The sequence below is a fragment of the Phyllobates terribilis genome, unplaced genomic scaffold (assembly GCF_046119375.1).
Source record: "Phyllobates terribilis strain yellow unplaced genomic scaffold, ASM4611937v1 Scaffold_3__8_contigs__length_932513732, whole genome shotgun sequence".
Lineage (NCBI taxonomy): Eukaryota > Metazoa > Chordata > Amphibia > Anura > Dendrobatidae > Phyllobates > Phyllobates terribilis.
The window spans coordinates 859,001,464-859,025,974 of NW_027362763.1; the positions used below are offsets into that span (position 1 = coordinate 859,001,464).

The 24,511-nt window shown below is 39.6% G+C and overlaps 1 protein-coding gene across 1 annotated transcript in view; it reads right to left on the bottom strand.

The window, feature by feature from the left end:
- Nucleotides 1-236: 236 nt before the first annotated feature.
- LOC141257705 (uncharacterized) overlaps nucleotides 237-24,511 on the bottom strand; it is a 28,295-nt gene continuing 4,020 nt past the window's right edge. Inside the window, exons 2-5 of the mRNA XM_073672564.1 lie at nucleotides 13,078-13,129; nucleotides 8,484-8,634; nucleotides 6,008-6,171; nucleotides 237-5,928 (exon numbers count right to left, since the gene is read on the bottom strand). Coding sequence (XP_073528665.1) covers nucleotides 1,633-5,928; nucleotides 6,008-6,171; nucleotides 8,484-8,634; nucleotides 13,078-13,080 — 4,614 coding nt within the window. The 5' untranslated portion in view covers nucleotides 13,081-13,129 and the 3' untranslated portion in view covers nucleotides 237-1,632. The remainder of the gene's footprint in view (nucleotides 5,929-6,007; nucleotides 6,172-8,483; nucleotides 8,635-13,077; nucleotides 13,130-24,511) is intronic.

The following is a 24,511-nucleotide window of genomic DNA, read 5'->3' on the forward strand; positions in this document are numbered from 1 at the left end:
GATGTCTTTCAGACTACCTCACATACCCTATAGGCACTGTAGGTAAACTATAGTCACAAATCACAGCTTTGATGTAATGGAGTGAAATATCAATCAAGCAGCAAGCAATGAGAAAATTAAATAACAGGTGAGCCTTACCTATACTGTAGGTACTGACTTACATATTATTTTTAAGCTAACAACTTCATGTTACCTTTAATGCAGTACTATTACAATGAAAATAAGACTCTGCATCACATGTTTTATTCTTTATTTGTTTCTTCACCTCCTTTACATTACTTAAAAACAGTGTAAAGAATACATCATAGCTTATATTTAATATGTTTATACATAAAGGATGACAATGGGCATAATTTATCTACTGAGAAAATATGTGTGTCACATAGCACAGTACAGCATTAACACAGTATATATTGGATATTACATTCATGCCTGATATTGCACTATATCATCTTGTAATTTTATAGTTATACATCTTTTCCTAATTAAATTATAAAATGACATATTATTGGTTTATGATAGTTGTATTCATGGTTATGTTTGACTTGACAACAATGGACATTACAAAGGACAAGGTAAAGTTCTAAATAACAGTTAAATCACGTATGCCAAATTTATGCAAAAATTTACAGTGCTTCTATATAGTCAAAAAGAGTATAAAGGTAAATGTACTAAAGAATAACCCCTTCAAACAACTGGCAGGTTTAAGAGTTTTCGGTGGTAAACAATCCACATGGGATCAATTACATTTCTGTAGTTCCCCATTAACACTAATAATAAATTAAGATACAAAGTATACACATATACTGAAAAACAGAATACTCCAACTAGCAATCCTCATAGTACAATTTTTTTTCTCCAGAATGTAGTAAATATATGTGACCTATCATGCATGTGACTGAGGACATTTGACATATCTGGTCATCAATATCAAATTGAAGGGAGTTCAATAACACCCCACCCCCACCGATCAGCTCTTACCAGCTCCAGCAGCTGTTTGATGTAAGCAGTGCACGAAACAGTACACCACAGCTCCATCACAATTTATAGTGGCAACTACTGCAGATTAGCTACTATTCAAATGAATAGGAGCTCGATATTCTGTATACAGTGTATACACTGCTGCCGGGACTGGTAACAGCTGATCGGTAAGGATCAGGTCGTCACCAATCTGATACTGACGACCTATCCCAAGGATACTTTATTAATATTATACTAGTTGAAAAACCCTTTCAGAATATTATTTTTTCTAAATTTTTGTTACATTAATGCGGTAAGTAAAATGACTGTACAATTTTTCATACAAAATTAACCCCACGTGATAAAGCAGACTGTAAAGGTTTTTAATTTAAATGATGAATTTTAAATACAATTCCCAAATGTCCCAAGATATAATTTTCAGAATTATACTGAAACCTCGACAAAAATTGCTATATATTTCAGTAAATCAAACTTGAATATTTTCTTATTTCATTATTGTACTATATTCAAAATGTGATTTGTACCTCTATTCGATGGCTAACTTATGGATTTGAGCACTTTTATTTTTTGATACAGCACTTCAGTTGTTGTTTTTTTTTTCGTTTGATTCTTTTTATCCAGGCACAAAAATATAAATCTATGTGAGCAATGTTATGATGTGCTTAGACGTGGAGGTGACAAATCAAAGCCAACATCAGGTAATGAAAATGTTTCATTGAGGAAAGAAGAGAACTTTGATTGAGAAACGTCCCTTCTCTTTGGTGAGTTAAGGTCTATGTTGATATTCGCAGGAGGCACGTTTACGTCATCTCCTGGTTCTTCTGTTTGACCAGAAAAAGGCTTCTTCCACTTTGGAGCATTCAATTGTACAGAAGGCAAATTTACATCATAAGAAGCATCATCATTTTGGTACATTTGCAGCCGAGGCGGTGAAGCATTAATGTCACCTCTCACTTGCGGAATGTCCATATCAAAACCTGGTCCTTCTGTTTGGCCTGGAAAAGGTTTCTTCCACTTTGGTTCATTCATACGTACGGAAGGAAGATCGACATCTATATCCACATCATCTAGTCCATCACTATTCCACCTTGGAGCAGACATACTCACATCTGGTATAGTTGGGGTTTTTATTTTTGGTGTTTTGATGTTAGCCGATGGTGAACCTGTGCTGAATTTGGGTCCCTTTATTTGTGGTTGAGATATCTCAACACCAGGTACTTTTACTTGGCCATCAGGTATGTCAAATTTCGGAGCTGATATTTTAGCAGAAGGTAATGAAATATTTCCTTCTGAGGTTTCTAAGCTAATTTTTGGTGCCTTTGTTTGAACATTCGGCATAGTAACTCCACTTTCCAGCTCTGGTACTCTAACTTTAAAATCTGCATCTTTTCCTTTAAATTTTGGAGGTTGGATGCTGGCACTTGGTAAGCTTGCATTCAACTCTGGAGTTTTTAGTTGAACGCTACCCCCAGGCAAAGAGGCATCGGGTTTTTTCATTTTGAAATCAATGTCTTCTTTTGATTTTCCAAATGTGGGCATCTTGAACTTTGGCATAGTCATCTTCTTTTCAGATGACTTAAGAGTGACATTTGGTGCATTCATGTTTGGCAAAGTTGCACTTCCTTGGAAATTTGGAGGTGAAGAAACATCATACTTAGCAGACTCTAGGCCTAAATCAACATCAGGTAAATTTGGTTTAGTGTGAAAGATACGCAAAGTTGGAAACTTAAATTTTGATTCTTTGGTTTCAAAGCGTGGTGCCTGTAACTGTGGCCCATCACCTGACATATTAACTGAAGGCATTTTAAATTTGGGTGGGTTAATTTTCTGCTCAGTTCCCTTCAAATTAATTTGAGGAGCATTTATTTCTGCTCGAGGAGCCTGAAAGGACCCATCTACTTGTACTTCTGGAGTTTTTACATTTGGACCTTTCATTTGGAAGTTAGGCATTTTAAATTTGTGGTCTTTCATTTGTGTGTCAGGTCCTTTTACTTCAATTTGTGGAACATTGATATCCATTTTTGGTACATTGAAAGATCCACTAGTGTCTACATCAGGTGTTTGCAAATTTGGACCTGTCATTTGGAATGAAGGCATTTTAAATTTTGGAGCTTTTACTTGTATATCTGGGCCTTTTGCATCAATATTTGGTGTTTTTATATCCACATTTGGAGGCTTTAAAGAACCACCAACTTCTAAATCAGGCGTATCAAGATTTGGACCAGATGATTGGAATGAAGGTAATTCAATTGATGGCATTTTGAATTTTGGAGAATTAATCTTTGTGTCAGGGCCTTTCACATCAAATTTGGGACCATCAAAATCTACTTTTGGTGCGTTTAAGGAACCACCAATGTCTACATCAGGTGCTTGTACATTTGGGCCTGACATTTTAATATTTGGCATTTTAAATGTTGGGGATTTTACTTGTGCATCTAAACCTTTAAGATTAATGTTGGGTGCATTTAGATCAACATTAGGAACTTCAACCTTAGGACCAGACATTTGGACTGAGGGCATTTGAAGTTTAGGTGCATTTATATTTGCATCTGGTGCTTTAACATTAATGTCAGGTGAATTAAAATCTACCTGCGGACCCTTTAATGATCCATCCATCTTTAAATCAGGCATTTTTAAGTTTGGGCTCTTCATTTGAAAAGAGGGAAAATTAAACGTCGGTTTTTTAAACTTTGGAACACTTAAATCTGCATCAGGGCCTTTTAAGTTTACTTGTGGTGCATTTAAATCTACTTTTGGAACAGACAAAGATGCATCAACATCTACATCAGGAGTCCGAATGTTTGGCCCGGAGATTTCAGGTCCCTTAACATTGAATGAGGGCAACTTGAATTTGGGACCCTTTATATCGGGAAGGTCAATATCTACATCTGGGCCTGTAAGATCTCCCTTTATTTTTGGAACTGACACATTTACATTAGGGGCATTTAGATCTGCCTTTACAGTTCCAGTTTTGACTTGTGGAGTTTTCAAACTTAGCTCAGCATCAGGTAGACCTTTTTTGCTGCCGAATAGGTTAAAAGAAGGCATCTTAAATTTTGATTTTGTTTCTAGTTTTGGGACCTCAAGATTAACATCTGGAGTATTTAATGTTGGCATTTTTATGGCACCTTTAGGTAAGTCAACATTTACTTCTGGGCTCTTAAATTCAGGAGTCTTTACATCCAATTTGGGAACATTAATATCTGGAGTCTTCAACTTGGGCATCTTTAAGTCTGCTCTTGGAAGGTCCACATTAACTTCTGGACCTTTTAATTCTGGAAGATTTAAATCTGCTTTGGGAACATCAACATTTATACCTGGGGATTTAAGTTTGGGAGCTTTTATGTCTAATTTGGGCAAATCAAAATTTACATCTGGAATTTTCATTTTTGGAGGTTTTATATCAGCAGTTGGTAGGTCGACATTGACATCTGGACCCTGAAGCTTGGGAATGTTTAAATTTGCTTTTGGGACATCTATGTCTACTTCTGGACCTTTTAGTTTGGGGATTTTGATATCAGCTTTTGGAAGATCAGCATTGATTTCTGGTCTCTTGAATTTGAGGCTTTGAGGCAAGTCAAGATCAACATCAGGAAGACCCATATTTACATTGGGAAATTTAAGATGTGGAGCTTTTATATCAGCATTGGGAAGATCAACATCAACATTTGGACCTTTGAAGTTTGGTGCTTTAATATCAGCTTTAGGAAGATCAACGTTAACATCTTGTCCCTTCAACTTTGGCAATTGTAAATCTGGTTTTGGAAGATCAACATTTACCTCTGGGAATTTCATCTTTGGCAAGTTTATGTTGGGTTTTGGTATATCAAACTTCATATCAGGAAATTTAGGACCTCTAAAATTACCCTTTGGTAGGTCTACATTAATTCCAGGTCCTTTAACCTGAGGGCTATTTAAGCTAACATCAGGGATTTCAGCACTGAGATCCGGGCCACTTAATTTGGGAATTTTGACATCTGTTTTAGGAAGGTCAATATTCATGTCTGGACCTTTCAGTTTTGGAATGTTTATATCTGCTTTAGGGACATCAAAGCTGACATCAGGCAGCTTTCCTACTTTCATATCCATTTTTGGAAGATCTACATTAAGGTCTGGTGCCTTGATTTTGGGAGCTTCTAGGTTAATTTTGGGAACATTCATACTCATGTCTGGACTTCTGAGTTTTGGAAGGTCAACATTTACCTGTGGACTTTTGAATTTTGGACCTTGTATATCTGCTTTAGGGAGAGACACATTCAAATTAGGGCCTTGGACATTTGGCAGATCAACATCAAGCTCAGGAACATTGACAGATCCAGTTAGTTTTGGAATATTAAAGTCCCCATCTCGATCAGACTTTTTAGAACCAAAAATGTTTAATGAGGGTGCTTTAAACTTTGGCCCTTTTATGTTCATGGGATTAATGTTTACATCAGGACTATTCACTTTGCCTGAAGCACTTGGTGTTGTAAGGTCCATTTCTGGAAAATGTGTTCTACCATCTACCTCTATATTAGGAAACTCCACATTTGGAGCTCTCAGATCCACATCAACATCTGGAACCCCATTCTGTCTCATATTAAATGAAGGTGCTTTCAAGTCTGCATCTATATTAGGGGCATTTATTTTTGGTCCTGAAACATGAACAGAGGGCATTTGATAACCTGGAGGACTCCCTTTAACTGGTGAACCTTTAACATTAATTCTTGGTGCTTTGATCTGTACATCATTGTTCTGGTTTACATTTGGAGCATTGAACTCTGGATACGGAATTTCAGAAATCTGTGAGGATGAACCAAATGCACTCGATTTGTAGTCGGTCATTGAAGGTTTATATTGCCCTTCTCTAATGCCTGGTTTGGACAAATCTTGCATAGAGACTGAACCTTTAAGGTATCTGCGAATCTTGCTGTTGAAGAGTTCATCATATGCTGAAGTATTCACAGCCTATAAAAATGAGAATAATGGTTAATGTTACGCCGGTGGAATTAGTTTATTATGTTTGATTAGTTTGAGGCTTACTCACCACATTATCTGTTCTTAGAGATTGAGCACTGACTTGAGGCAGTGTTTCGGTTTTTGTATGCAGCTGGAGACTAGTTTTGTAGGGCTCTGTAGCTTTCAAAATATCTAGAACTTCTCCTTTGTGAAGGTTATCAAAATATATGGTGGCCCCGAGAAGCTCGTCTCCTGAAGGAAAATATGAATTCTTGGTTAAAACTTGAACTGGGTTATGATATCTATTTAGTTAATTATATAACATCATTATTAAACTATATAAAGCATGTAAAGCAGGATCAAGACATCCCTCCGGGTACTGATTCATGCCATAACATCTTGCTATATGTGCGTAGTCCTTTCACATTCCCTTCCATTCTTTGTAGTAGAGAATAGTAGTAATACACTCTAACTGTTTCCTCTTCACTTTTTCTTTTCTCACTGTGGAGAAAGGTACACCCACAACAAATGATGAAAGGTCTACGCTCAACTGTCCTCTCCCTTGGCTGCTTACAGTCTACCTCTGTGATATCTATGTTTTTGTAGATAATCTAGGTTTGTACTCTCTACTTTAGGCACTGGAACTTGACTTTGTGCTGTCAATATCTATTTATTTTTTGCAAATTTTTTATTCCATCTGTCATTTGTTTGCTTCCTTCCTTCGTTACTCTCTATTTGTTCTGATCTAACGCCCATAACTGTTCTTGTTCATATAACTGCTAATGTACATATTTAATTCTTACTATGAAACATCCACCATAATCAATATTTATTGTGGACCACGGCAAATGATGGTCAATGGGTAGAAACAACTTGCATGTGTTTGTATGATTGGTGTCATAAGAGGCCATTGTATACAGTGCACCAAAATATTTGCCCTCTAACTCTAATAATTGTAACATTGAATTGTTAAAAAAAACTATACTTTCAGATAACACAAAAGGACAGATTTCTTTAATTCTGTTTTAAAAGGGACAGCTAAGAATTAGACTAGATGTGACAAATGTATCACAATGGATCATGCTGGATGCTAAATATGGTGAGTGTTTAGACACATTTATCAATCTTTTTATCACCTTTTGGTTAATTTCCTTAAGATACATTTGTTGTGCCAGCATTTTGGCACAATGTGGTGCATAGAAGTCATGCTCTTTCCATCTAACTCATGACCTTATGTTGAAAATATAAGTGTCTAAAACATTTAATACATGGGGTGCAAGGAATGATGGCTGCTATTCTGGATGTGGCTGAGTGATTAGCCCTGCAGCACTGGGGTCCTGGGTTCAAATACCACCAAGGACAACATCTGCAAGGAGTTGGTATGTTCTCCCCGTGTTTGTGTGGGTTTCCACCAGGTTTCCTCCCACACTCCAAAGACATACTGATAAGGAATGTAGATTGTGAGCCCCGATGGGGACAGTGCCCATAATGTCTGTAAAACACTTTGTAATTTATGGCGCTATATAAGTGAGTAAAATAAATAAATACATAAATGTGTTTATTACTATGTGTGTATGTATTACCTAATGCCCTTGTGTGAAAATTACTTACCACTTTTCAATTAATATAAAAAGTCAACTTTGATTTACTAATAAACCACCTTAGAAAAAGTTCAGGAGAAAAGAGTTAAAGCGCCAATCGAGCATTTTTTTTCAGCACTAGAGTGGCGCTTTAAGTGTAAGTCCGCTGCCACCAGTGATATACTCACCCTCAGGCGTCTTTCCCGGTTTTCAGCACCACTTCGGTCCTTGCGGCTCCATCTTGTGAGCGCAGCTTCTGACAGTCGGAAGTCAGAAGCTCCGCTCACAACCTCTCAATACAAGTCTATGGGTGCCAGAACAAGGCTCTCATAGACTGGCATTGAAAAGTGACCTCTGACGTGCGCCAGCATGCACTGCAGCGCACCGGCAGGTCACTTTTCACAGGAGACAGACCGGAGTGACGGGGAAACCAATGAAGGCGGCGGAATGTGAGTATATGAAAGGTGGCAAGGGACTTACATTTAAAGCGCCACTCCAGTGGTGCAATAAAAAAAACCTACTGGAGTGGTGCTTTAAGGATTACAAATAATGTCATCAGAAAAAAGTATCCATACCCTTTGAGATTTCATCAAGTATTACATAGCAAGAAAAGCTTCATACCAATAGTCAAACAACAGTGGCAATGTGATGGCATTTAGATGCTTATTGCAGTGAACAGTTGGTATTATTGAAGGAACCATCACATTTTATGTGATAGGTAATAACTTGTTTTCATTGGACAATCCCTTTAACATATATTGCACTCCAGGTTGAATTTCCAGGGACCAATGGAATGCTTAAAGGTTTTTACAAACTTAAACTACCTTCATGTTTTATAAGACATAAACAATGGAATGGTCAATGCTTAATTGTAGTATGATTAAACAATATTTAATTCTAGCTATTATTATAGAAATATACATAATATATATTTTTTCAGTCTGCCAAGAAATACTTGTAAGGAAAATGGAGAATTTTACATACCTTCTTTGAGTCCCAGACTATTAGCAACAGGGTCACTATGTTTAATCCCTGCAACAACAACGCTCCCATTATCATCATCCAATGTCAACACATCAGAAATGCTCCCTGGGCGTCCGGTGAGGAGCACCTTATTGTTTTCCATCGAGTAACTCTGAAAAAAAACAATTGAGTAGTATAGAAATCTGGAGCAGCATATCATGTTTATATTTATAGTATCTTTTAGAAAATGAATGTTAAGCTATACTGTACAATTTATTATTTATTATAGGATAGTCTACTAATATGTCCGTGCCACTAGTAGTGATTAGTCTGGAAAGTACTTGGAGCAAGGAAAAGTCCATCCAACAGATGTGAAATCTGAAGTATTGAACAGTAATATAGAATTTGTAATAGATCATTGAAAGGGGCTTTCCTAGAATGTGAGAAAATGTTGTCCCTGATATAATTCAAACTGAAGCCCATCCTAATCATGTGTCAGAACGGGCTGCAGACTGAAGACGTACAGATCCTGAGACCGGCATCTCAACTGACAAGGCACAGATACCTGAGTAGGTGGTTGGGATCACAGTTGTTATATGTGAAGAAATATATCTCTTCCTCGCTGAGCAAAAATGAGGTTTTCTCCAGCTTCATCCTCCTCAATATTTAATTATTTTCCAGTTGGGTGCAGTCCGTCTCTGTGCACTGGTATAAAGCTGTCAGACTGACAGAGAAGAAGGATGAAGCTGGAGATCTCCTCGCTGAGCATAATATGGGTTAAAACACATTTCTTCACATATCGCAGCCGTGCTCTGGACCACCGATGGAGTATGTGTGATACAGCTCTTGTCAGTTGAGACACAGGTCTCGGGAGCTGCAAGTCTTCAGTCTACAGCCCGTACTGTCATGTAACTAGGACGGACTACAGTTTGAATTATATCATTTTCTCTCATTCTTAGAGAGCCCATTTAAACTATTGTACAATATGGTACAACATGGAAGTTTTGACAAGTGTTCTGTAGTAAAAGTGAATTAGATCAGAAAACTTTTTTGACATTGCTTACTTATCTGTGTGTACAATACATTCAGATGCACAGGAGATAATCGCTGAAATTTCGTGCAATATGTTTCATCTCAACTGTTCATAGTAAAGCATTTGGAACATATTAGAAACTAACAAAGCAAGTTCATGTTACTGATGAAATGTAATAAACAGTACAGCACAAAATTTTATATAGGTAAATATTGATTTAATTTACATTTCTATTTTGTTCATTCACTTTTCATTTTGTTAATTGGTAAAAATAAACTATTAACACTTCTATTTTTGAAAATATTCTTACTATACAGCATTTTTTCCTCAACTGCCTAAAACTTTCGCACAGTACAATAGTACAATATGTTTTTGTTTTTATGTTAATTTTAACTTATAACTTTTGTTATGTTAACTTATGCTAACTTTTTTTTTATTGTGTTTATGTCACGGACGTGGATCGTGTACCTACTGCGCCACGGTCCGTGCTTACCCTTGGAGGAGCATGGCTAAACGGCCACCTGGTTTTTACTGGAGCTCCTGATGGTGGAGTTAGGCTTGAGCTGCAGTTGGCCGCCACACACCACTCCAAGGACAGTCCCCGGTACTACGGCAGCTGACCCCAAAGGTCAGGATCGCAGTCACGGACTCTGAGTCCAAGGCAGGACTAGATTCTGATGCAGGTTCAGATAGTGTGGATCCTGGAACACTTGACAGGACAGACACTGGTACTGATTCAGGTACCGCTGCAACGGCTGCAGTCACAGGTACCGCTGGAGCGGTTTCATGTTCAGGTACCGCTGGAACGGCTTCGGGTTCAGATAATATGGATAACAGGAACAGGTTTGAGTTCAGACTAGGTCGGTTCAGCAACAAGTTCAGGTTCTCATAGGATAGGTCAATGAATAAATTCATGCTCAGACTAGGCGGGTGCAGCAACAGGTTCAGGTTCTAACAGAATACATTCAGGAACAGGTTCAGGAACAGGTTCAGGAATCGGTTCAGGGACCTGACAACTGGCTAGCAGGGACAAACTCAAACTAATACTAATGAGGGCGTTGTCCAGGCACCTCCCTACAAAGGAGCGTACCTTAAATACTAGATGCCTCCCAGCTATTGCCTGGGGGCATTTCCAAACTGCGCTCGTTGCCCCTTTAAGAATCAGTGAGCGTGCACACTAGGCGCACTGCCAGGAGACCTGTGTGACATGCGCAGGCCCAGGGGACCAGGAAGCTGTGCAGTGAATGCTCCGGTCAGGGCACTGACTATGTTAGCGTCCCTGCCGGGAGGAGGGAGGGGGAACATGCAGGGACCCTAGCATTAGCATTACAGTTTACCATGTAGGATAAATTACAGTTTATGTTCATTATATTGTGCACACCACTCTTAATGAACCGGCTTGTTGAGGTACAATGTGGCTAATTCATTAGGGCATGCACGTCGCTTAATGACTTAAGCACATCTTTTAACTGCCATGTGCCGCCACTAGAAATTGACTGGAGTATATGTCTAACATAATTTACAGTTAGTGGAGTAACGACTTACGAATTTGATACCCTGTCTCGCCCATGAACTGCCCATACTATGCCCATATTGGTGTAACTGGCTAAGACTGGCATGTAAATGCCAAAAGTAGCAATATTTTTCTTCAACTGCAAAATGTTGTGACTTAGTAAGATGTTTTATGCCAGAATTCTGGTGAACGCACCATAAAGGGGTTGTCCAGTCTTGTGATAAAAGTCAGACTGTAGTGACTGCAAACTTTTGAATCCTTACAGCGCATGCACCACACACTGTCAGGCTTCTCTGGTGTCACTGCTGAGACTGGGTGGTCACATGGACACAAGTATGCGATTTGCATACTTCTGGCCACATTTAAACTAGATGTGCTCGGCCTCGCTCAATACACTTGTATTTATCAAGGCTAAGTGTGGCACCCCGGGGGTTCGGTTGCTACAGAGGTATTGCATCTCACCCAGAGGTGTGATATCTCGCTTCCAGGTAAGGATGGAGTGTGGCTCAGGACCCTAACACCCACATGCATTACACCACATTTCCGTGGGACAGGGCAACAATGCTCCCAAGAGTGAGCACAACTGTCCCTGTCCCTGGCTGGAGTGGGGGGAGGGAACACCTAGAAAGGGGGAACCCGGTAGTGTGTGGGTGGGGAGAGTAGATCCCGGGTGCACTGTAAAAGGGAGTATATAAGGTGGGCACCATCTTAGAGTCAGGGTGAAGTGAAGTAGAGCAGAGAGAAGGAGGCAGGGAGCAGGAGCTCTCTATGGGCTCTGCTCCGCAGCCAGGCCAAGTCTCAAGGCCTGGTCCTGGAGGAGAAGGGAGGAGAGGAGAGGAACGGAGGAAGCTCTAGGAGAAGACTGAAGGGACCCCAGGGGTGCGCACCGGCCAGTCGCCATCGCACGGCCGCCGCTACCAGAGTAGGAGGGTCAGGCCAAGAAAGGGAACCGGATCCCTCATCTAGTGGAGGAGAGCAACTACCCTCAGCTAGCAACCGGAGGTCGTGGCATTGTACATGCACCGCCCCTCACTACACCCGTTAGGAAGGCACCATATAGGACCCAGGGAAACAGAACATACGTTTGCCCGCCAAGGCCCGAGGCAGCTGGACAGAAACGTGGTCAATTGTGGGGTACGACAGGCCAGAGAAAGGACACACGAAGGGGGTCCTGAAAAGCATTCCAAAGGTACCTGGGAGTTGGCCGAGCCCCTCACCTGGTGAGCACAGCACGACGTGCTCAGCCATTACCTGCAGAAGCGGCTTGGAGTGTAAAACTGTGAGTAAAGACCCTGGACTGCATCACTGGACTCTGAGTCATTACTGTTGCTCCCGCGCACCATCACCCCCATCATCTGCACTCACTGCCCTGAGGCTATACTCCTCCCGTGGGGAGTTATACTACCCCCTGGTGCGCACACAACATCAGCCTCAGCGGTCTGCCCCGCAGCGGCGGTTCTCAGTGACCGTAATCCACGGGTGGCGTAGTCGGACATTTAAACATTAAAAACCAAGTAAACAGTTCCGCCACTGGTTTGACCACCCTGAGCCACGGGACCGGGTCACCGCCACGGAGACTACAACCCCTAGCATCACACAGAGACCCGGCTCCTGGTATTCCCCCACACACGGCCCAGGGGGCGCGTCATAAGCACGTCTCGTTGGAACATGACCGCATGCATGCAAATCGCATACTTGCAGTCACGTGACGGCCCAATCTCGGCAGCGACACCGGAGAATCCTGACAGTGTGTGGTGCATGCGCTGTAAGGATTCAAAAGTCTGCAGTCACATAGAGGGACTACAGACTTTCACCACTAACCGGACAACCTCATTAATGAATCGGGCCTTTATTATCCTTTTACATAAATATAGCACAATGTTTAGCATACTCTTCTTTCACCAGTGAGTTGGAATTCAGGTTTTACACTGTTGTCATGTTAGCCAAGTGCATATTTTCCAAAATGATCACAAAAATAATATGCGTGCAATGTGTCAAAATAAGGCCTCAGGCACAACATATCAGTCACTTTTTCTCAGGTTTTGTTTTAGTAGTGTTTACATACTCACCATTTTCTGTTCAATGTCACAATTTCATACTATGCTGGATCTTCTTACATATCTATCAAAACAAAGAAGAGAACCTTAGATCAATACATCAGATATAGCTTGTCATCGTGACAGAATATAATAATAGTTATGGTATGTGTATGTATTTACTGATCAGTAGTCATTGACTGTCAGACTGCGCTTTATGATGTGCACTGAACAATCTGTCATAGATCGCTCACTGTGCATAGGCTGCCATTGATCTCGGCAGCACAAATCCTGTTTACGCAGGACGATGCACCATTGAAAATTATGATTCTTTGTGCAGCATAAAAAATAATTGCACCCGTCTTTTGCTCCTTCATCGGTGATCAGCAGCGTTTTAACAATGCAAGATTAATGTGGAACGACTGTTCCTTAAGAGCTCTTTCCCAAAAATCTTTCAGTGTGAATGTACCTAAAGACTTCTGTGAGATAACGGACATGAGAACTGGGTCAGACTGGCCCACAAGAGTATGAGAGGATCTTCTGGTGGACCTATTGTCTGATACAATGGTGGGCCCTAAAAGTTCAACAAAAGACAAGTCTATCTAAAGCTAACTTGGAAGCCAGTCAATTAACACTAAGATTTTCTCCTTATGGGTAAGATCCATCTGGTTGATGGAGCTGAGAAAACCCCACTAAGCAGTGGTGGCCAATGGCCACAGAATATTCTGATTAAAATCTTTAAAATCATCCAGCCTTTGACTATTGCAAGTGTGCGGGCAGGGTTTCAGCTGTGTGTGGTTGATAGACCGCAAAGTTTTGCCCAAATAATAGCTTATTACAGCTTTGTAATAATAATATGTCATGTGGGTAATAATAGATATATGCTGTGTGCAATGATAAAATTACAGCCTAAAGTGGAAAAGCACTATGCAATATCCCATGTAGATGAAGGGCCCCGAGAATCATTTACTCTGATGGGTCATGTTTCCAGGGTTGGCCTGAAATGTCACCCTACCTAGTCATTAGGGGAGAAGTATAGTGGGTGCAGGAGTAGCTAATAGTCTCATTAAGACTTGGGAGCCTAGTGCGGCCCAAAAGGTCCCTTTGGTCCATATGAGAAGACCAACTCTATTAAAAACCTGTGGCTCCGTTGGAAAATTTCAATTGGGGCCAATAAGCTCCACGCCTTGCCTCTGTTTCCCATCCTGCTATAGCGTCACTCCTTGAATGTGATCCTTATAAAATAAAGATGATTTATGGAAGCGCACCTTTCAGACTATAATCTCTACTAGTGACTGCTTGAAAGCAGCAATCAGAAATGACCACTATACTTTGTCAGCTTTCAGACACTGTGATCTTTGTGATGTAATTGCCTCATAAATGTAATTGATCCTCTTATAACAAAGGATGTCTTTTAATCTCTGAATAAGAGGGTGTAAGTAAATTATCCCTCCAAGATGAAATAGTGCACTTCTCACTTGCTCTAATTTAAAGCACCACTCCAGGTTTTTTATTTTTTATTTCAGCGCTAGACTTAAAAGCTGCAGTCGTCTGCACTTCCAAAGGCTGCTCCGGTCCCGAGGCACCATCTCATGACCACAACTTCTGAATGACCAGGAGTCAGATGTAATGGTCACAAGTTCTCAATGTCAGTCTATGGGAGTCTCGTTCTGGCTCTCATAGCTTTACATTGAGTTGTGACTTCCGGATCTCCCAGCAAACACTGGAGAGGTAAAGCAGGTCACAGACTGCTGGAGACCAACTGGAGTGGTGCTGATAAAGATCAAGACGGTAGCTGGTAAGTATAAGACTAGGGGCAGGGAACTTAGACTACTAGCACCACCTCAGCGCTGCAATAAAAAAAACGCTGGAGTGGTGCTTTAATTTCTATCAATAGTGATTATATTCATCATTTGGCCCATCACCAAACAATTTCAATGTTCTGGTCAGCCATATCTGCGCAAAACAGCAGACCGCATGAGGCCGGTGACTTAGACTGGACAGGAACAAATGGTGTAAAGTTCAATGAGGGAGATCTTACAGCAAGGAAAGTGAAAAACCTGCACCACCTGCAATCAGCTACAATAGTCAGTGCAAAGCTAAACATGTACAATGCAGACACCAAATAGGACTTGGTAACATTTCAGGTGCAAAAGCTCATAAAAAAGTTTAAACAGCCCAAAATAACCATAAGAAAGAAAAATGAGCTGCACTCACCAGTCCTTAAAAGCAGTATCTTTATTCCATGAGGATAAAAAGTCCGGCAAGCAGGGAGAGCGGGGAAGAAAAAAGCAGACAACAGCGGTTTCGCGCGAAGACGCTTCTATAGGTCTGTGTAGAATAAAGATACTGCTTTTAAGGACTGGTGAGTGCAGCTCATTTTTCTTTCTTATGGTTATTTCAATGAGGGAGACCACCACTCGAAAACAAACAGTCTTTAACGTAACATTAACTTAGTGGGAACTATATACAGTAGATAGCGGGTGCATAACTTCACAAATGTTTCCTTTACAATACACAGCATATTCACACACAGTCTCTCTATTTCTTCTAAGCGTACTTGTTTCTGCCTCAAGTTGCTTTGTCTTCACCACAACCCAGTGTGAGGACACAGCTTCTAATCTTAATTAGCCAGGCGTTCGGCCAGGAGAAATACACTATTATCTTTGTGTTGACTTTTGAATTTATGTGTGTTTCTTTGGTGGGTCAAGGAGGACGGACTAGTATTTGTTGACATTTGAGTTGATATTTACTGCAACTTATTGTATGGACAGCAGCGAATCAGTGTTGGGGAACAATGATGTTTGCTAATATGCTAATTACATATTGTACTAGGACAGCTAGTTGCTGATTTACAGAGCAGGGGGATACCAACTAAGCAAATTGATTAAATGCTCAAACAATGAGACATGAGCCCTGCACCTTTCCCCCTGATCTGTGAATGATGACCTGAGCCACAGATGGATATATATAAAAATGGATATCTATAGTGCTGCTAAGAGAATCAGAGAGACTCTTCGGGACAGCAGCTTGGTAGCGTGTCCCGAGGGACACAGATTTGGATTCTACAGGTTGCCAGCCTAAGGGAACACTGCTTGGTCCCATGAAGACGTTTGGGGAAAGCCAGGATTGTGACCCTCCGGTCACCTGGCGCAATGAATATATTTGGATTAGCCAGATTGGGACCATCCGGTCACCTGGAACCTATAGATACACCCGGAGAAATCCATGTTGGGACCACCTGATCACCTGGATCATTGGATATGTTTGGAGAAAGCCAGGGTGGGATCTTCGGGTCTCCTCGCCACGTACCTCAATGGACTGTCAGCTTCCTAAGCTTGCCGCTATCTCCTCTCTGTGGGTGTAATTTTGCACCATCTTGGGTATTTGCTGGGACTGTTCTATATGTTTATTGTCTGGTGGTTCAATAAAGTATTGCCACACTGTTTAACCCTCACCCTGTGTTGTCTGAGTAGTATTATGCCCACGGAAGACCCCATGTCTTCACACCCAGCTCAGTACTACAGTCCAGTAAGTGAGAGTCCTATACTTAGACCTGAGGAAGGCTATACATCTTTCATTTTAATAGCCGAAACGCGTTGTTTTATATATCAGTTTTATCTATTTATGAACTTGAATAAATCTTTTGAAGAAGAAAATCCTCCTTGGATAATTATTCCTTGTGACCCTGGGAGCGCTCAATCAGCCGGATACACACTCCGAACCATACTTCAACCAGAGTACTCGGCACAGAGGACAAGTCACACAGAGCTAAAAGCTACAACTGGTAGCCATTTGGGACATGTTGCTCAATTAAGTAGCTGGACAATCATCTGTAACAGGGAACACCTGAAGGAAGCTCCCAGTCCCAGTTTGGATGGCTGAGCTGTCACTCAAAACACCGACAGCTCAGCATGCCCCTGCACTAGATTAGACGACTGAGCTGTCAGTCACTGCATCCAAGACACACTGAAAGGTGGAATCGTGACAGTCTCAGTCTCCACCCACGTCGGGGACACCAATGTCATGCAGCTCTGCTCACTAATCAGACCATAGGTGTGCTTCTGCTGCAATTTGGACCCTATCTGTCTCCCTGAAAGGAAACTATCTCAGTCCCTTGATCTTATCCCCTCCCATTCTGGGATAGTCAAAAACATTAACCCTAACTTTACCTATTGTCGGGTGGAATGCACTATCACTACTACGAATGCATGTCCCAATACACATTACACACCATAACAGTACTCGTGTTTACAAGAGGGAACAAGGGCAATATGTCCATCTCCTTACACCCTTTTCCTCATTGGAGATACCATATTCTACTAGGTGTATAGTGGTGGCAGTCACACCCAATAACTGGTGTCAGACCCCTCTGCAACATAAGATGTCTCCTGACAAGCTTCTAAAGGAGATACCCCTGTATTGCTGCGTACTCTCTTGTGACAGTGACACAGTGCATTCTTTAGTATTTACAGTACAAAATTCTTTGTGGGATACACCTCAGCTTGAGGACATTTCTTCGCCCGCTTATACATTTAAAGTAAATCCTGGCTGAAAATGTAACTCTGCCACATTCCTGAACCTTCACAAAATGGCACCCTGTGATTACACATACACGAACACACCTCACTGTAGCAAATATAAGGGCGTTATTATCTGTTGCTAACATTTACATTGCATTGGAGTTCAGTCTTCTTAAAAGTACAGCAAGAACTGAGCCCCATTATAACTGAGATCCCTAAGACATACCGCCATTGATAAGTGCACCTTGTTATGTTTCAGCGCATAATGCCAGAAGAATTACTTAAAAAAACAACTATCTAAATCATGGAATATTGTAACCTCTTAAGGACGCAGCCAATTTTAGTTTTTGCATTTTTTCAAATATCAAACAGCCATAACTTTTTTTAAATTTTTCTGGTGACATAGACACATGAAGGCTTGTTTTCTTTTGTGGGATTAGTTGTTGTTTTGAATAACAGCATTTATTTTACCATGTAAAGTAAGTGAAAATGGGACAAAAAAATTCCAAGTGTGGTGAAACGGTGAAAAAAATACCACATTTACACCCAAGTTTTTCAGGTTATATTATTCAGGCATTAATCGAGCAGGAAAAATTACCTGACAAAACTATTCTCCAGATCATTATGTTTTTGTTGATACCAAACGTGTTAGTTTTTTTTTATCTATTTTAGTGGCTTGAAAAAAATTCTGATTAAAAAAAAAAGAATTTGGTTTGAGCAATTTTTATTATTCATTCCATTTTTTAATCAATGGAGCTATGAGAGGGCTTGCTTTTTGCGTGGAAAGCTGGTGTTTTTGAGTCTTTTGAGTTCTGATAGCCTCTTATTGTATTTTTTTGCAGTGTTGCTGCGACCTACAAATTGCGATTCTAATGTTTTGATTTTTCCAGTTAAAAGTGTTTACACATCGGATTAATTGATTTCGTATTTTGATAGATTGAACGTTTACGAACATTGTGATATCAAATATCTATATTTTTTATTTTTTAATTCTCAACATTTTTTGAACTTTTCTGTTTATTTTCTATGTTTTTTTCTCTATATTTTTAAAAACTTTTTTTTCTCTTTATCTTTTAGTCCTCTTACATGGGTTTTGCTGTATATAATATAAACCAATGCCTCCTATGACAGCCAGCCTATGACTCCCTTGCAACTACTAACCAGGACACGCACTCTACCTCATCTCTACCTGCTTTGCAAATATTTTTTTTTTATTTCCAATAATGTAGAAGTTTTTTTTTGAAAAGAGAATAAGAGAAGGAAACGCAAAATCTAGACAAAACAATACAGCAAAGGTTTTGGAAAGTTCCTAATTTTTACAGACTCGGTAGTTTAAAAATAGAAGCTTTAAAGTTGTAAGGAACAATCCTACAACATTGTTATTTCAGGGAGAATGCAAGGTTTGACCTCTTTATTCTGATTCTATTAGGGTTCTACAAGTATTGTGTGCAGCAGGAAAACTTCTCATATCACAGAAAGGTACAAAATCAGATTAAATTCACTGTATGAGATCATGGGGTCCATGGACACATATAAGACAGTAATTATTCGCAGGCAAAAACACCAGCAAAAGAACACTTAGAGGGGTTCTTTTATGAACAAAGTACATTATAATTTATATATCATAGAATAAAAATAATTTCCATAATTTGATGTGTTAAAAAAATGTTCCTGTGCTGAGATAATCTTATAAATGTGCCCCTGCTGTGTACTGTGTAATGGCTGGGTGTGACAGTGTACAGAGCATGGTCTGATCATACCACAGCTCCTGGGCAGGGGAGGAAGCAAAAGAGTATACAGACAGGACAGCAGGGGTGTTTCTTTCTGTGAGGTAAAACAAGTTTTAAACAGGCAGGGAAATGTTTTTCCTTATAGAAAGCTGCAACTGTGATCCCATGCTGTAATATCTGTATACTCACTTTTTCTTCCCCCATCCTTGCCCAGGAGATGTGGTATGATCAGACCATGTTCCTGCACGGTCAGACACGGCCATTACACAGTACACAGCAGGGGCACATTTATAAGATTATCTCAGCACAGGAACATTTTATTTAAACACATCCAATTGTGGAAATTATTTTTATTCCAAGATCTATTGATTAAATTGTACTTTGTTTGAGGGAAAACCCCTTTAAATAAAGGGTAGAGCAGTACAGTGACATACGATGTGTGCATGAGTCACTAGTACAGATCGGATAGACAGGTACTACCTTATGGGATGTACCGTATACACTGGACCAACTATACAACATGTTATGACAGTTCCTTTAGGGAGAGTCTCCTTGTTATTTGGAACTCTTTAGATGTTGAGTCACACTTTACTATGAAATGTGGGATCCTTGTATTTTGTTTTCTATGTAATATGTATTGCCAATATAGGCAGTTTTGTTACATGAGAGTATGAATGTGTAAGGTTGTACTGACCGGAGTCATTGCAGCCATGCAGGAGTGCTATGTATTATGATGATTATGGGATTTGGAAGTCAAAGTATTATTAAAGCTCTCATAATTCTATGGAATCTGGTTTAAGACTGCCACATAATAATGTTGTTTTATTGCTGGATGTCATTGAGGATCTAATTTATGAGTATTTCAGTCCTGTGATTTTATTGCTGTGTGTTTATATTACAAATACTAAGGGATTTGTACTTTTGTACTATTTCCCTGTCCCTGTTTGGTAGCTAACGATAATGTATGACATATACAATCTGTATATATATTGGTACAACAATAAGCTAAAGCCTAGAGGCAGTAATGAAATAGACACGTCTCAACTTAAATGTCAGCATTATTTTCTATTTTTGACTAAAAGAGGATGAGATATAATAAATTACGTAAAGAGGTTTTATGTTTTCCTTTTACAACTTCACCATTTAACACCGAGTATGATCCATAAATGGAAATATTACACTTGTCCTAAGCTTGTCCTGTTCTTGAAATACATCATGGATATTACATCCAGAACTGCATTTAAAATCCTCCTCTTTTGTCAATTACACTAAATGGGATGTGTCATCGGAAAATGACCTATTGTTTAAATCAGGTTTTTGTACTAAATGTAGTTTTTTTTTCTATAATCTGTATTAAAACTAAAAATGAGAAATCTTGCAACATTTACACTTGGACTATTTTAAACTCATGTTCCCTGTTAGGAAAAATGCAGATGATCCAGCGAAAAAAGGCTTAGATACAAAAGTATAAAACGTAGCTTTTATTGGCCATTAAAATAATGCTCCAGAAATATTTCGGCAATAGTGCAATATAAAGAATAGGACAAAAAGTCGTACTCGTGGTCTGAGTAAGTACCGTATTATCTATTGCAAGAGGTCCTGCACCTCCCCCTATGCTTCATAAGCTCTTCTTACCATTTTTTTTAAAAAAGTGAAATGGTGCAAAACAGCAAAAAGTCCCTAAGGCATATATCAAATACGATGAATTACCGTTTTTTTATTTCATAAATTAATTCTACACATTAGAATAAGAAACTTTGTAATAGATGTTATCAGAGAAGTTTGCGTCTTTCACCTTATGGACTGATCTTTGATTCTCAATTTATGGGTAATATCTGTATTCAGTGAAGACAAATATTCACATTACTGAAATAGAATTTTGAAAGCACCAATTGTCATTGTATATGAGATGGGAGGAGCTAGCGGCACAGACATTCTGCTGCAAGTTCTCTTGAAATGACAGTTACAGTTCTCCATAGAACTTTATGAGCACCAACTGCCAACTCCTATCTCAGTAATGGGAAAGTCTGTCTTCACTGAATACAAATCTTTCCAGTGAATTGAGAATTTTGAGACAGAATGATTAGTCCTGATGGAGAAAGAAGTGGATTTTTCTAAAAAGATATATTACAAATTTTTTTATCTTCATGTGTACTATTGATTTATGAAAAAATAAATAAAACATTGTTTACTCGTTAAAATCACAACCTATTTTTTGATAATTAAAACAAATTACTAAATACAGCTAAAACTGCCAATACTAAGAACATGTAACACTATGTGATTAATAGAAAAATGATTTCCCCAGGGCTGCTCTCCTCTATTATTGGAAATGCTCCTATTATTTTATGGTATGGGAAAGAGAAATTTAACATCAAACTACCTTCTTATGCCACTTACTGTATGACAGATCGTCATCATCTGTAAAGAAGTTGACTGTATTTAAAATTTCCATGTAGTGGTCGCTAATCCGTAAAAGATCTGTCCTAAAATGTTCCCAGAAAGACTGTGTTCTTTGCATGGTGTCATTTAACTTGTACCGTTAAGTGTCGTGGAATCCATAACAAGAGTCTTACTTCCCTTAATTGTATCCAACAAATACAGAACTGTGCAAAAGTTTTATTCAGGTGTGGAAAAATGCTGCAAAGTGAAAATGCTTTCAAAATAGTATTGTCAATCATTTATTTTTATCAATTAACAAAATTCAAAGTGACAGAACAAAAGTGAAATCTAAATCAAAACAATATTTGGTGTTACCGCCCTTTGCCTTCAAACCAGCATCATAGCATCAATTATTTTAGGTATAGATTGTAAGCCCATGATGGCAGGGCCCTCTACATTTCTGGACCAGTTTGTTGCAGTTTGTTTCCTTTTTTTATATATATATGTGATATGTATGTAACAATTTTCACATGTACATCACCCTGGAATTAAAGAGGTTATCCACGAATAGAAAACCTTCTCATTCCCCATGTTTGGCCCAGATAAAATAAAAACACTTATACTCGCCTCCTGTGCCGGCGACGTGCCAACAGTGTCAGCATTTGCTCTCCAGCGGCTGCCGTGCGGTTGTTATGACACGTGACCCCGGCTCCCAGTGAGCCCTGGCGTCACTGTCCCCATCTTCGGACGTATTAGTAATCAAGGGGAGTGAGAGAGCAGCCGCAGCTCCCACTCCCTCTTGATTACGTATACATGTGAAGGAGGGGACAGTGACGCCAGCGCTGATTGGGCACCAGGCTCCCGTGTCATAACAACCGCATGGGAGCTCCGGGAACGCGAGTGCCGACACCACTGGAACAGCGCCGGGACTGGTGAGTATAAGTGTTTTTATTTTATCTGGGCCAAACATGGAGAATGAGAAGGGGTTGTCCTAGTAATGAACAACCCCTTTAATGGTGCTTTAAAAATAAATACTACTACTACTACTTTTACTACTAATAATTATAATATTATTATTATTATTATTATTATTATTAAATACACTTGCACACAATTTTTGAAAGAACTCAGCAGGGAGATTGTTGCAAACATCTTGGAGATCTAACTACAGATCTTCTGTGGATGTAGGCTTGTACAAATCCTTCTGACTCTTCATATAATCCCAGACAGACTGGATGATGTTGAGATTGGGGCTATGTGGGGGTCATATCATCACTTCCAGGACTCTTTGTTCATCTTTACACTGAAGATAGTTCTTAATGACAATGGCTGCATGTTTGGGGTCATTGTCCTGCTGCAGAATCAATTTTCAGACAATTGGATGCCTCCATGATGGTATTGCATGATAGATAAGGATCTGCCTGTATTTCTCAGCATTGAGAAAACCAAGAACTGGGCAACATTGTGAACCATAGGCGCAGCGGTCGGCCAACTTAGTGCAGCAGATGAAAGACACATTGTGCTAACTTCACTTTAAAAGTGGAAGATGTCCAGCAGTGCCATCATTTCTGAACTTACCGCAACCATTTTGACCCAGCTACACCCATTTCTGGCCAGAAATGGTCATCATGAAAGAATTGTGGGCAAAAAGCCATAGCTGCAATATTGAAACAAGTGACTCAACTATGCCTGAAAAATAGGAACTGAGTGCTGAAATATGGCAGCAGGTGCTCTGAACTAATGAGTCAAAATGTGAAATATTTGGCTTTAAAAGAAGGCAATTTGTTGACCAAAGGGCTGGAGAGTGGTACACTGGTTGTCTGCAGACAACAGTTAGGCATAGTGGAGGCTCCTTGCAAGTTTAGGGCTGCATTTCAGCAAATGGAGTTGGGAATTTAGTCAGGATTAATGGTGTCCTCAATGTTGAGAAATATAGGAAGATACTTATCCATCATCCAATACCATCAGGGAGGAGACAGATTAGCTCCAAATTTATTCTGTAGCAGGAGAACAACTGCAAACATACAATCAGTGTCATTAAGAACTATCTTCAGCATAAAGAAGAACAAGGAGTCCTGGAAAAGATGATAAATAAATAAATATGGTCCCCAGAGAGCCCTGATCTCTACATCATCGAGCTTGTCTGGCATTACACGAAGATACAAAAGGATTGGCGCAAGCGTCATCCACTGAAGATCTCCAAAATGTTTGGAACAACCATGTGGAATAAATGTACTGAGAAGAATTGATGCTTTGATGATGTTTTGAAGGCAAAGCCTGGTCACCCCAAATAATGATATTTTTCTTTTGTCTGTTCAGAAAAATGAATTATTACCACTTCTACATTTTTGAAAGCATTCTTACTTTTCAGCATTTTTTTTTACATTTGCCTAAAACTTTTGCAGGGTACTGTACATGTAATTGTATCTAATGGTGTGTCGTCACAGTATGGTGTATTGTAGTTTAGCCATGTGTATTAGTAGTAGTTCACACTACGGTCATCTAACCCTTATTTTTATACATAGTCCTTTTGTGTGGATGGATGTTTTGCCATGGACTTACCTGACAACATTCCTGCCCTTCAATTCCGTTATCTCGAATCATTAATCAACCCTTGTAATGTTTCTGTAGTGACACACAAGCATTCTCACTTTTCACTCCCCCTTGTCTCTGCATTGATCACATATTTTAGGTTGTACTCATCAGTTTCCAAATTATGACACATATTTTATGTATGGCATCCTGGACATAGCTGGCATACTTATACCTGCCACACCTTACATGGGATCTTCACATTGCTAACAGTTACATTTTGCATATATTGGGTATTTG